The sequence below is a fragment of the Gadus macrocephalus genome, chromosome 17 (assembly GCF_031168955.1).
Source record: "Gadus macrocephalus chromosome 17, ASM3116895v1".
In the NCBI taxonomy this organism is placed as follows: domain Eukaryota; kingdom Metazoa; phylum Chordata; class Actinopteri; order Gadiformes; family Gadidae; genus Gadus; species Gadus macrocephalus.
The window spans coordinates 9,597,629-9,612,032 of NC_082398.1; the positions used below are offsets into that span (position 1 = coordinate 9,597,629).

The 14,404-nt window shown below is 47.4% G+C and overlaps 1 protein-coding gene across 1 annotated transcript in view; it reads right to left on the bottom strand.

The window, feature by feature from the left end:
- Positions 1–2,029: 2,029 nt before the first annotated feature.
- htr2cl1 (5-hydroxytryptamine (serotonin) receptor 2C, G protein-coupled-like 1) overlaps positions 2,030–14,404 on the bottom strand; it is a 74,672-nt gene continuing 62,297 nt past the window's right edge. Inside the window, exons 6-9 of the mRNA XM_060035896.1 lie at positions 8,933–9,213; positions 8,427–8,568; positions 6,140–6,375; positions 2,030–4,671 (exon numbers count right to left, since the gene is read on the bottom strand). Coding sequence (XP_059891879.1) covers positions 4,039–4,671; positions 6,140–6,375; positions 8,427–8,568; positions 8,933–9,213 — 1,292 coding nt within the window. The 3' untranslated portion in view covers positions 2,030–4,038. The remainder of the gene's footprint in view (positions 4,672–6,139; positions 6,376–8,426; positions 8,569–8,932; positions 9,214–14,404) is intronic.

A 14,404-nucleotide genomic window follows, 5' to 3' on the forward strand; every position in this document is an offset into this window, starting at 1 on the left:
CTCCGAGGTGCTGAAATCTAACACGACGACAAATGGATTTTTCCTTTTCTTCGTTTCAAGTGATAATCAAGATACGATGATCTTAATGAAATAGAACAAACTTGTTCAACTAAAAATTGTTAAAATACCATGAGACATTCTGTATGTGTACTATTTATACGAATATACGATTAACTAACTTGGCGTTCAGTTAAGGTAAGAAAGGCGTTCCATCGAAAATATCAACAAAGATCTAAAATATTCCAAGTTCTGTTAACTTTGTTGGACTATTTAATGCCCGAAAGATATTTTCTGAAGTACAAATATTACTAAATATATATATTTTTTCTGGACTTTGTGGCTTTCTCTTTAAAATATATGTAGGGCATTATCAAATAATTGTTTTAGGTTGTACTTTGCCCTAGGCTGAGGTAATTGAGATTAAGTGTAGAAGGGACATTTTTTGGTGCTTACAAAATACACTATCTAGTACAATTACTCATAGGCCACCAATATCGAAATGAATAAAATACCTTGCACACCGTATAATTATATTTTAATAAATAAAAAGAGCAGCACCACACAGAAAATGTAACAAAAATTAAAGAATAGAACCCACATGTTTGGGTGACGACGTAATCATTGTGTAAACTTAAAAAGAAGTGTCCAAGACAACAGAAAAAAAATCACAATTTAAACTTGAGAATTAAAAAAATCCTAACAAAAAAGCAAGCTTGCATAAAGTAATAAGGAATACACATAGAGAAGCTGTAGCTCCTCCCAGCGCTGGGGGTCCTACCAGAGACCAGCCGTTATGAAGACCACCACTGGGAAATAAATCCAGTACGCAAAGAAACATTCTACGAGGATGGGAACCATCAAAAAGTTCTAGAATATACAGATTCCAGAATTGAAAGGTCCTCATTCATGGAATAGCTGTAGATGGTACCTTCTAGACTGAAGGTTATAGACTACAACCTTTTAGAACATTCCAGAGCCGCTCATTGGTTCTGGTTGGTCTCTTGGGAGGACCTGCAGCTATGGGAAATCTCAGAGCCATTTATTGACACAGGTTACACACACATTTGTTATAAAATATTATCAATGGAGGGTCGTACTGCATCTTGAGTCTTGTTTCATTAGGTCAATGGGGAACTGTGATGAAGTCAGAATGCCAATACATTTTATTGAAAACATCTCTTCATATGGACTTTAGGCTAAAAGGTGGGCAAAGTAAATGTTTGGTAGCATCCAGTCCAATGTATAGGCAAACATTTATTTATTTTCAAAAACAAAATAGACCTGTTTTGTGATTGGTCCAGATGAAAGCGTCAAACGGCTCATGCTTCAACGCACCAAACCTGAGGCCAACTTATCCCTCACACACATCACGGCTACCGCATCTGGGATTGATTGCTTTAGTCTGGCTCGCAGGCGATTGGAGAGTAATCACCAGTCCATGGGTGTGTTCGAAACCACCTACTTGCTTACTACTTACTACCTACTCAATAATTGGCTTACTTCTCGAATCCTTAAATAATGATTGAGTAATCCATTTTGAGTAATCGACGTTCGGAAGACTGAATAGACGATGAATCGGGGGTTTGTATCGTGAACCTACGGACTTCAGTGAGGGTTTTTATACTGCCTGTGACATTTATAGTCAAATATGTTGTTTGAGTTATGTCAATAAAATGACAATAGTATAATAATAGTCTAATATATTGATGTATTTATTTTATTTCCACGGGGTTTTTTGCATTTCACATTCAGCCTCTCGCCACCAGGGGGGGCTGCAGCCCCCCCACTTCCAGCGTCCATGTAAGCAAGTAGGTGGTTTCGAACACACCCCATTTGTCTCAGTTGTCCCAGACCTGATCAATAGAGCTTGGAGACAACAGAGCGTCAGCTGGCTGAGGGAGTTGGTGCAGAGCTGGTAAACACACAGGTAAACACACTGCAAAGGATTGAACATACAGGTAATACATTGAGTTGGCTGGCCTGGACCTCTCTCCCCTCTGCTCACTGTCTCTCTCCCTCTCGCAATCTCTCTTGAATTCTCCCGTCATTCATGTCTTTCTATTGGACAGAGTTGCAACATCGGGCAAAACAGTGTTGATATTGAAGCTGAAAAGGTTGTTTGATTTTGATGCTGCACTGAATTTAATCGTCTTTCTTTGACATAATGGTCTTTCTTTCTATTGCCATTTCTCCTTTATTTATTTTGCATGATTTCGTCCTTGCTCTCGTTTTCTCTCTCGCTTTCCATCATTGTATCTCATGCTTTCTATCTTCATTCCTCTCATGCCAACAGCCAGTTTGTACTTCAGAGTGGCCAGCCAACTTGTATTAGCTCGTTAAGACCCCTCCAATCGGAGTGGAGTGTAGTCGCCAGGGACGACCACTCTGTGAGTTTGTAGTGCACAAACAGCAGCTACAAATAATACATAGATACAGATCCACAGAATTAGAATGTACGGAAGAGGCATTCCCGCTTCAGAAGTCATATGGTTTCATTCTTAATCCACAATTAATGAAGGGGAAGGGTGGTGAACCAGGCTGGCCATCTGATTGGTCAGGTGTAGGTGTCAATCATCTGCGCGACAGTTAGACGTACATTCAGTTAAAGCTTTGACGCGTCGATGGAAATCTCTCTGGCTGTAGAATCGACTTGTGAGGGCTAATGAGGTTCTAGTTTATGCTTTTTGTAAGGATTGACCCGATGGGAGTGTGTTTCTGTTTCTGTTATGGTCAATCATACTCTGTGACAATGCAACTGATCCCATCCCTATCATATCATATATCTGATAACTTACATCATATATATATACTATCATACATCATCTCTTATCATACATAATTGAATAGATCATCTCGTGTCATGTCTATGTCAATCACATGATATATTTCCATATCGTTATCATTATTTCTTTGTTGTTAATTGAACCTGCGGCCATTTTGGTGTATTGTCCAAAGAGAGCATTTGATTGGTCGTATTTATTGGAGCGAGCATGGTATCACAGTTCTACTATCTAGGGAACGGCGGATATCACCCGTCATTCATATTCAACGAGAGAAAACCCCTCTGGTTGTAACTCCTCCAAGTGACCACATGGTGTCACTGTGACGCCGTCACAGAGCGACGGTCCGTACATTCTCGCCCTCGTCGACATAGGCCTACACAGTCAATGAAAATCCAAATTCTTCGTTTAAGTTTCCCAACGGAAGAACACACAGAAAATATTTCACTGACGTTTTGATACTGTTATTGTTAAGCACCAGCCAGAACAAAAATAGATTTGGTTTGTTTTGCTTGGTGTTGAGATGGTTCAATACTTATGAAGACTGCTTTGTTGACAGTGAAAGCCGTTGGTGAAGTGGGAGCCAACACTGGCCTCCATAACTAGTGTCTGTTGGGCTTCTCAGACGGTTGCACTTCACATTCAGGTGGAAGGTCACACAAGTCTACCGTCACAATGTCTCTCCCGACTTCAAAGTCTGAACCCAATCTTTTCCGGCAACACTTTGAAATACACAACGTTGCACTACTTCCTACGTACACTTTGGGTTCAGGTTTCTACGTAATAGTACAAACACCAACAGGCACAAATACAGAGCTAGCTGAAACCGTGAACGGCCTGCCAAGTTTATTGCCCCGTGTATATTTTGTCATCTCTTTTTGGGTTTGTTTTCGGTAGACCTTGAACACGTCTACTGTACTTCCTGAAAGGATGCCTGAAAATAGCCCAAAGTCCTCTGACATTGAACCGTTTTCAATCCCTCCCTCCTTTCCCTTCTGCGACAGGAGTGCTCAGTGGGAGCACCGGCGTCCATGGTTTCCATGACAACCAAATCCACACTCTGCAATGTAGGACCTCGCGAGACTCTTTCGGTTTCCGGGTGACGTTACTCGTTACTCATTACCCAGAAGTCCCCACTTCTCCGCCCGTGGACAAATGTTCAGCGAAACCACAACGCCGTCCTCCGAGCTAATCGGGAAACGGCGCCTCTCCACGGGGCGGGGCGGGGCGTCGACCGTCCGTCCGTCCGTCCGTCCAATCACACGCTGCTGGTGAGTTCTCTGGAGGAGGGGCTGTAGCTGGCCACCGACAGGTCCGTCTCCATCTCCATCTCCGTCTCCGTCTCCGAGAGCGCCGGGGCCCCAGCCCCCGGCGACGCCCTGCCCTCCGGCGACGCCGCCAGCGCCTGGCTCTCCGACGCGCTGGCGGCCGACGCCCGCCTCCCGTCGTCCGTCAGGTCGTCGGGGTCCACCGTCAGCCCCCGCGGCCCCCCGCCGCTGCCCCGGGCCCCCCCGCCGTTCCGCCAGCTGTTGCTGCCGCGCCCCGCCCCCGACCGCGCCCCTCCGCCGGTCAGGAGGGGCGTGGGGGCGTGCGAGGAGCACGACGGCGCCAGCAGGCCCCTGGACCCGGGGCCCGTGCCGGCGGCGGCGTTGGCGGCCGTCTGGTAGCGGCAGCGGATGTAGCTGGAGAAGGCGCGGCGGTACGTCTTGTTGAAGAGCGTGTAGACCAGGGGGTTGACCCCCGACGAGATGTAGCCCACCCACACGAAGACGTTGAGCAGCTCCGCCAGCAGGGGCTCGTTGCAGGAGCCCTGGCACAGGACGAAGGTGACGTTGGTGATGAAGAACGGGCACCACATGATGAGGAAGAGGAAGAAGACGATGCCCAGCACCTAGAGGGAGGAGGAGGTGGGGGAGGAGGAGGAGGAAGAGGAAGAGGAGGGAGGGGGAGATGGAGGAGAAAGAAGAGCAGAATGGGAGGAGAAAGAGGAGGAGGAGGATGGAGAGAAAGATAATGATGAAGAGGAGGAAGATAGAGAGAAAGAGGAAGAGAAAGATGGAGAGAGAGAGACGAGGAGGAGGATGGAGAGAAAGAGAAGGATGGATAGGAAGAGGAGGAGGCGATGGAGTAGGAGAAATAGGAGGAGGAGGAGCAGGAGCAGCATGTTATGACAGGTAATGCTGAAAACACTTACGCTACAGAATGCTAAATGACACGTTGAAAAGCATCTTTATGATAATACAACAGATGATAATAATGATACAAACATTACAGATAAAAACGGTATCAAACTGCATCCTTCTGACATAAAAAGACAGCATTTGATTACATCAGTGTTACGATGTTCACAATGCCTTTGCGTGCGCTTCTTCACAAACACTTATTTCCAACGCGTTAATCTCGGGGCTTTATATTTTGCCCTTGGGAAGTGTGTCTCCAAAGGCGGGGACGAGGTTGCCAGGGCCAGACACAGCCGTTCATCTCAGGGAACCAGCACAAAGGAACAGGTGACAGAGGAGGAGGAGGAGGAGAGCACGGTGGAGGGAAAATAAATTGCAGTCGGGTGGAGAGCTTGTGTTTAAAGATCCTCACATGGTAATAACTACGGCTCACACAAAGCGCCACTGCAGCTCTTCCATCGATATTTAAACCTCTTAATTTAAGAGTCAATGAATCTGAGTTCTCTCGCGGTACCAGGGCCCATATTTGGGGCTCCAAATGTATCTGGTTCTCGGGGGCACTTCAGTACTGATTCTGCCATAATTGAGGATTGAAATAGGCTTCAATAGGAGCCACTTTTCCTTTCATTTGGAGAACAGGAAGTCCTTTGTCAGCACTCTCGTGTAGCCCTAAACACAACACTGGAATTGCTGCACCGAGCATAAAGGTGATGCTTCATTATTCGGAATGGATGCCGGCTCAAGAGCTCACAACAGGTGGATCTAATCTTGGAGCCGGGCTCAGACGGGGGGGGGGGGGGGGGGCGGAGAAAGAACAGAGACCTGGGCTTGAAACCAAAAACAACAGGTGGTCTGACCTTGTTTCCTTTTTCAAGATACTCGAGGGAAGCGAAACTAATTTTTGGAAGTAGACGAAGCATTCACAAGGGGTTTTGAATGAGTGTATTTTATTGCCGGCCTACACGTTTTCATTATTTAACTATTGAAGACACTTTGTTTTACAGAGTGCAACCACAGGCCGAGATTGTGTTCAACCAATCACGTGCTTACAGGTCCCCCAGCGACATCATTGGTCAAAAACAAACTTGAAGCCAAAGAAATGGCAACGCCCTGTCCACCCGGATTTGAGAATGGCCTCTTTCTGTCATCTTTGATTGGCAGGTCCAGCCGTCACCGTACCTTGGAAGCCCTCCTCTCGTTCTTGATGGCCTGCATCATCCCCCGTCGCCCGTGGCAACCGGTGGAGTCTCCCCGCCCCGGCCCGATGGCCGGCGAGCTGAGCTGCGACGCCGCCTCGAAGCAAGGAAGGATGTTGACGCTGTCGGTGGGCGACGCCCTCAGCAGCATGCCGGGCTCCACCCCCTTCAGGCAGCTCAGCGTGTTGCGTCGGCTCTGCGGGGGCGTGGCCTGTACTTCTGTGGGAGGGGTTTCAGGTTTATTTGTCATACAATTGTCCAATGGATTTTTGGCATTCATCAACTGTAGTCATTGTGATAAATAACATAATATTTTGAAAAAAATCCCTATTAAGGGTGATTTTATTCCCTAAACGATATGGTCAACCTTTATCGGACCATGGAGTGTTTTCCCTTTTAGTCTTTTGGAGAGGTGTTTCCACTCAAACCAACCCTGGCGAAACATCCAAACCATCCCACACTCCCTTAATGACGCACCCAACCCCTCCCTCGTGCACTGTTACGCCCTCGCACCCCGTCCCGACCGGGAGGAGGGTCCGCCACACGAGGGGTGGTTTAACAAAGTCAAACGACGTGACAAAGAGGTGTCTTTGACAAAGTAACCGCAAAGCTCAGCTATGCAACTAAAGAGTGATAAAGCGATGAATCAATGTTGTCTGAAGGAAGTCTCAGAGTAGGCGCAGTCAATGGCTCGGTTCTGATGAGAAAACTCTTGTCGTGTGTAAATGAGTTCCTACACAACTTGCGAAGGTCATCTATAGTATACACCATCCACCATTCGATATTCTCGTAAGATACATTTAGATTGAACTCAATTCAGAGTAGATGACGTGACCTCAAATCAGATGAGAATACACACACATGACCGGAGAACAGTTTTAGAACGCGAGTAACACACACGCCATGCCACACGTCCATCGTGTATATACTCTCAAAACGTGCCTTTTGTCCTTTTAAGGGAGCTGCAATCTCACACACCCTGGGGCGATTCCATTTCCATACATAGACCAGCGCTGCAGCAGCGTGTGAGTGTGTGTGCGTGCATACGCGCGCGTGCGTGTGTGTCCTCCATACAATAACCAGCAGGGTCGTTATGAAAAGGCTTCAAGGGCCAGCGGTTCAGATCCGTGCATTAATGGAGGTGAAATCAGAGCGGCTTGAAAGAACAATTATACAGATTAAACCATTCACTCCGGCCCACCTCCGCAGATAACCGCTATTTATTATTTTTTCAGCGTCACAAAGCAGCTCCTGTTCACGACGTGTAATTGAGAATATTTCGGGAAAGCAGTCTCCACGGACAATAATATCTCTCCTTGTATCAAAGAGCTGCCTGGTAAAGAGGCTGTCGAGAAAGCGGTGCCGAATGGAGGCGGGAGGGGAAAGTACTTGAAACATATAAGTAAACACCCTTTTCCCGACGGAGTTCTGAAATCACACCCACCGCCCAGGAAAAACGGTGTGCGATAATTACGTGTTAAACTGTGAATAAATCAAAGCCGTGAGGTCTGTCGAATCTATCAGGTTATGACACAGACATCAGAGCTAATACCGCTCCTGCTGCTAGCTTGGCTCTCCTATTTGGGTTAATTAGCGGAGCTGTTAATCTTCAAGAGGTTTGTAATTAAAATTGTCAACGGTAGGAAATAATTTATAAAGGGTTATTCCTTATTTAATTAATAACCGATTTGGGCGCTGGCGATGTGAAATCCCACTGACAAATCACCCCTCAAAGATCAATCGCATATAATCATCTGAACGCTGCATGCTAACACGTGTAGTGACGTAGCCTAGCACAAAGATACGGTTGACCCTGAGATACCCCACTGGGCCTATACAATGTTGTACCTTTTTGTTGCAGTGCTTTTGCTTGGTGAGTTCAGGTGTCTGATATATTTAATGGGCACTTTAAAAGTCTGCCAGCATACTTGTTCTACTACATTTCATATCCATCCAATATTAATTATATCCCGTCCTATTGTCGTATTTGTAGTATCTGTTTGAGTCACTGATTGCAAGGCATCAGATATCTCTCCTGTAAAGCCAATTGAACACTCATGACAGTCGACATCTAACTCAATGGTTTGCAATCAATTTGGTAGTCCTTAATTGTTTCCAATCCTAATCCAATCAAATCTACAATCCAGTCCAGGCTACTCTAATCCATCCAAATGTAATCAAATGGTCTTTACTCTATCTAACAGAATATATTTTAATCTAAATCAAACCCATATCAAGACACTCACCTAACCAATTTTTTAATATGTTACCTTTGCAGTCTGGGGGGGCGATGGTGTTGATCTTGGGGATGTGGAACTTGGTGGGCGGGTCCGGTAGTGAGGTGGGCGGAGCCGTGGTGTTGAAGGAAGTCTTTGATTCATACAGGAAGACGCTGGCCTGCCTCTGGAGCACCTTGCATGCGGAGGAGAAATACACATATATGAATACATACATAGAAAGATTAAACCCATTCAATTCGATTCAATTCAATTAGATTAAATCAAAGAGAGAGTATTAGATTAGATGAGATAACATTGGATAAGACTGAACCCTCTAAAATGGCATTTGATTACATCAGACTACTTGGCAGCATATTGGCATGGATTAGATTAAAATAGATCATAGTTGATCAAGGAGATTAGATAAATTTAAATTATATGACAATATATATAGATATGATCACATTTAGTTACATTCAACCGGATTTAACTAGATGTGAGCTTCCATCAGGTCAGGTGACCAGATATCAGTACGCAGGAGGCGGAGCTCCACCCACCTGTATGGTGAGGCAGTAGCTCACCACCATGATCACCAATGGGATGAAAAAGGCCACGAAGGAGCCAATCAGCATGAAGCGCTCCTCGTTCATAACACAGCTGCCGTTCACAAACACCTTGTCCTTGTTGTTGAGGCCGATGACCGGGATGGGCATGGACACACCTGGAGAGAGGGCGAGGGAGACGGGGGAGACAGGGGAGAGAGAGAGGGAGGGAATTGTCAAGGTCAGCACTGGTTCTGAGGGTTTGCTCTGGAATAAAACACGGGCATGCGGTGATGTAAATCATTTATTCACCAGCATCCCTAGAGAGAGAGAGAGAGAGAGAGAAAGAGAGAGAGAGAGAGAGAGAGAGAGAGAGAGAGAGAGAGAGAGAGAGAGAGAGAGAGAAGAGTCTAACTGACTGACTGACTGAGAGAGAGCGAGTGAGAAAGCGAGAGAGAGAGAGACTGACTGACTGACTGACTTAGAGAGAGAGGGGGAGAGAGAAAGGACCCATCAGCTCTGTGTATATTTACACTGAACGGCTGTAATTGTGCGGAGCGACCGTAAACTCTCCTGTGACATGGGTCACCCACTAATCACTTAATGGGTGTCTGTGAGCTGGCACACACACACACACACACACACACACACACACACACACACACACACACTCACAGATGTGCACAGATGGACCGTCCTTGACCGGCACGTGTCACGTCCTACCCCCTCTTTCACATTAAGAGCCCCTTGGTGATGTCACGCAGAGCACAACAAGACAATCAGGTGTAATTCTGAGTGATCTGACACTTTACACATGATGAGAGTGAAGGAGAGGAGGGGAGGGGGGAGAGACCGAGGGAAAGAGAGAAGGGGGAGAGAGGGAGAAAGGAAGAGAGAGAGTTAAAGAGGCGAGATGAGGGAGGGAGAGCGAGGGAGAGGCAGAAATAGAGAGAGAACGAGAGAGAGAGAACAAGAGAGAGAGGGAGAACGAGAGAGAGAGAGAGAGAGAGAGAGAGAGAGAGAGAGAGAGAGAGAGAGAGAAGGAGAGCTCCATTAGTCTTGGGAGCCAAAGAACCAATCTGTTCTGTTTGAGATGGGGATGATTGTGGATTCACAGCCAAGGTCACTGAGAACAAGTGTGCACGATGTTAAACTCTGCGCTGAAAGGTCAAAATCGTCTCCAGCCAACAATACCAGCGGCAGTTTCCCCAAGAGCCCCGTCGCAGTGAATGTATTAGAGAGGAAATGACACATGGCAAGCCTGGCAGACAATACTAAACAAAATATAAAAAAAGAGAAATAGTATAAAAAAGTTAAAGAACCAGCCAATGTTTCAGATGGAATTTGAACACAATGGGATTTAAAAGAATAAGTTTTGGACTGAGAGTATTAGGAATCAGGGGGGGTGTTATCACCATGGTTACGACCCACGCCAACTTTATGATCCTTTTTTATTAGAGTCGTTGTGTAACTGTTATGAGTGTTATAACTCGTTGTTGTACATGAAATCCGCCACACACCATAACGTTATACTATGGGTGTCCGTGAAGCCTAACCCTCACTCGGACACGGACATTAAATACATCGCCACTCAGTCGGAGCTTCACCATCTACACACACCGTAGCGTTATACAATAGGTGTCCGAAAAGCCCAACTGTATCACCGACACCGCAGTCAACCGCTGCCGCGCAGAGCGCGACACGTCCACACAAACCCCTCTGCCAGCGCCCCTGGGTCGTGGCGTCAGACCCCCTCGGAGAAGGTGGTCTGACGTCAGGAAAAGAACACGGCGGAATAAGACCGCAGCAGTGAGGAGCGTTCACGTAGTGAAGAATGGGAAACATAGGATTTAGCCCTTTTTTTGTCTAAATCGGGGACTTATTCCAGCAACAGTGAAAAATTGCCGTAATTGCCATGCAGACGATCATGTACGACAAATGAACCCGTTTCAAACCAAAATAAAGGTGGTTTTGGGTTCTTTTTGAAAACACATTGCAGATCTGATCCATCACAAGCACCACAGACGTTGAATCGACACCATTTCAGCTTGCACAGTTGTGCAAGCTCCCATTCAAAATCCGCCCTTGAATCCCCCAAACAACGGCTCGGCCTCGTCCTCGAGCGCGGCCGTTTCTACACCAACGGTGACGACGTGTTCACTCAGCCGCACAAGCTGAGTGCTCAACAATTCTGTCCGCGGAAACAAAAAACAACAATTTATGCATGAGGCCGTTCATCATCTCCTGCTCAGGTAATGGGGAGCCGCCCCGGCCCCGGGATCGATGCGGACGTGCAGGGGTTGAGGAGCGATGTTAGCAATAGCGCGTACCGGGTATCACGGCGAAGAAAGAACAACCAAAAACGCAGCGACTTTTCCGACCAGCCATTAAAAGGATATTAAGGATCCGATTCTTTAGCCTTAGTGTGCGCCGAGTGGAACCTGAACTTCAACCTCGATAAAAGACGGATAGTTAGAAGAGAAAAGACCGTGGCCGGGGTGATGGCCGCCGCGAAGAGAAGAACGCCTGTTTTTATATTTCTCTGGGGGTCTCGTGGGGTGACCTTGGCGTTGGTTGGGTGCGTATTAATCATGAGGTTGGTGGTCTCAGCAGTGGGGCTCATCGATCGGAGATAAGAAGCTAACTGCTTTTAGTGCTAAAGGTGTATTTATTTCGGGGGGGGGGGGGGCGGTGATGGAACACCATGGCGACGAGATGTGAGCCATCGCTAGTTGGCTGTGTTTAAACTATTTCCAACCGCACCCAGTATTATTGGATGTGGTGCACTGCGCATACAGAGTGTGCCCCTATTTATGGGATGGACGTGCTCTGAGACACACACTTAAGCACACACACAAGACGGATGCATAAACAGACATGCACACCCCTACAGTCAAATACAAAGGCAAAAACACACATACACACACACACACACACACACACACACATTGACATTTATAAAGAAAAAAAACACACACACGTAAAGACACGCACACTCCCAAAGACAAACACACACACACAAACATATACTGTCTCACACACACACACAAAACAAAACACACCGACACGCACATGTAAAGACACACACACTCACACATGCAGCTACAGATGACTGAACGAGAGGTCATCTGGGGTCACGAGACAATCAGAGTAACAAACACAAGAAGATTAGTGGAGCTGTGTGTGTGTATAAATGGTGTTTATCTGTATGTGGGTTTGTGTCTGTGGGGGGGAGTTAGTCACGTGTGTGTGTGTGTGTGTGTGTGTGTGTGTGTGTGTGTGTGTGTGTGTGTGTGTGTGTGTGTGTGTGTGTGTGTGTGTGTGTGTGTGTGTGTGTGTGTGTGTATATGTGTGTTGTGGAGGTGAGCGACCCCCAATCCATCACATCAAACCTCACCTCCACGTAGAGCCTGGCTGTTGTCTGCTGGCGGTGGAGCGTAAACCGTTGCGCGGTTAATAAAGTTTCTTCAATGCTGTGTCATATCAGTGAAGCTACGATGCTAATGGGTGTGCTTGGACTGCCAAACCGAACACAACGGTAACCCAACAATGGGTGTCAGGCGGGTCCTCTATAAAATTTCGAGAAGAATTTACGGGCGGGTGTCGCTTTGTGTTTGAACATCGGTTGCACAAATTATTTTCATCATGTTAGACACCCTGGTCATTCATAAATGCATAACACATACAAACCACAAACTAATCCATCATGCACCTTTGAGAGGCTGAGCGAATGGCTTCAAGGCCCCTGTTCAAAATCCCTGCACAGCGATTGGCTGACAGGAGAGAATGAGTATGGTAATGCGGTCGAGGAACAGATGCGCCACGACTCAAGTTTAATTGACACTCCTGCGTCAAATAGCCGCCATCGGTACGTATTGTCATGGAAACCAGCAAAACCACGACAGAAAGGGGCTGTACACCATAAGGTAGACTGCGTTTCCAAAGGCACTTACGGTTTACACAGAAACATGTCAGTAGGCAGCAGGTAGTGCTCAGGGGTCACCTCACTCCCGTATGCCATCAGGTAGACTCTGGGAGTTTGGGGATTGAACCCGGAACCCCTTTCGGATGGGTGTTCGAGTCCAGCCAGTAGATAACACACGCCTCTCCCCCGCCGGTTCTGAATGCACCACGACATCACCCCTCTCTATTTTTTAGACGCGGCGTCGTCCGTTACGAGCAGCCCCAGCGGAGCTCCCTCAATGGTTCATGTGATACTCCCCCTGCCTGCTCGGTCTGGACCCTCGGAGAAGGAGCAGCTGGAAGGCACCATCTCGCCGGTGGAGGGGGGGGGTAGTGGGGTCGGGGGCCGTCAAATGTGCACCCGCTCCAGTGCCCCCCCCCCCCCCCCCTCCAGACAGCGGTATCCCTGCCGCCCTTAGCGGTCTCTCCGTGTCAAGCTTCTTATCAGAAGCGGCTGGTGCTTCTGGAAGCCTCCCCCCTCGCCTCCCCCAGGGTTTGGCCAACAGATGTGGGTCAGGAATGCGGAGCTACTTCAGAGCCATGATGAGAATGATCGTCGTCTTCCTCATCCTGGTCTTCATCATCTGGCCTTGGCCGGGGGAACAGCTTGGGGGTCCGGCCCTGATAAGACTGACTGATGAGGACCTCAAGGAGAGCAGCCAACAGCTTGCTGTCAGCCCTCAGACCCAGTGCTGTTCATCAGAAGCTACGCAGCGCAGCCTGTCTGTCATAGCCCCCACGTGGCTACGTAGACATCTGTGGGGCTGCATGTGTACATATGGGGATCGCACACACAGATACACAGCCATACACGCGAGGATGTGCAAACATCCAGCGTTAAAAGCATTACGTCACTGGCCTTGGAAAACCATACGCAGACACACACACATGTCTGTGTACCTGCACACACACACACACACACACACACACACACACACACACACACACACACGTGGTCACTGGTGGAGCGAATCGGTCTGACGATACAGAATATGGATTCAATTCGCGACACTTTTGTTTCAATTAATAAATTGTGAAAAATGACTGAAACCGTTCCTTCACACAGATCATATAGAGATGATATAGAACATCATATATATATAATATCCCTTACGGGATGAGAGATTACGGCTGCGATGGAAGATCATGAATCAAGTCCTAATGTACCCAGAGGAGCGCCGTGTGTCAGTGTGTGTGGGTCTGAGAGAGAGAGCGAGAGAGAGAGAGAGAGAGAGAGAGAGAAAGCGACGGAGAGAGAGAGAGAGAGAGAGAGAGAGAGAGAACAAGAGAAAGAGAGAGGAGAGAGAGAGAGATAGAGCGACGGAGAGAGAGAGAGAGAGAGAGAGAGAGAGAGAGAGAGAGAGAGAGAAAGAAAGAAAGAAAGAAAGAAAGAAAGAAAGAGAAAGAGAGAGAGAGCAGGGAAGCAAGGGAGAGAGAGATTGATAGAGAGGTATCGATGTTGAACGTTTACCGGGGGCTACACCAGTAAACTGTGTGGTAACCTCTCTATCCGTCCATCTCTGT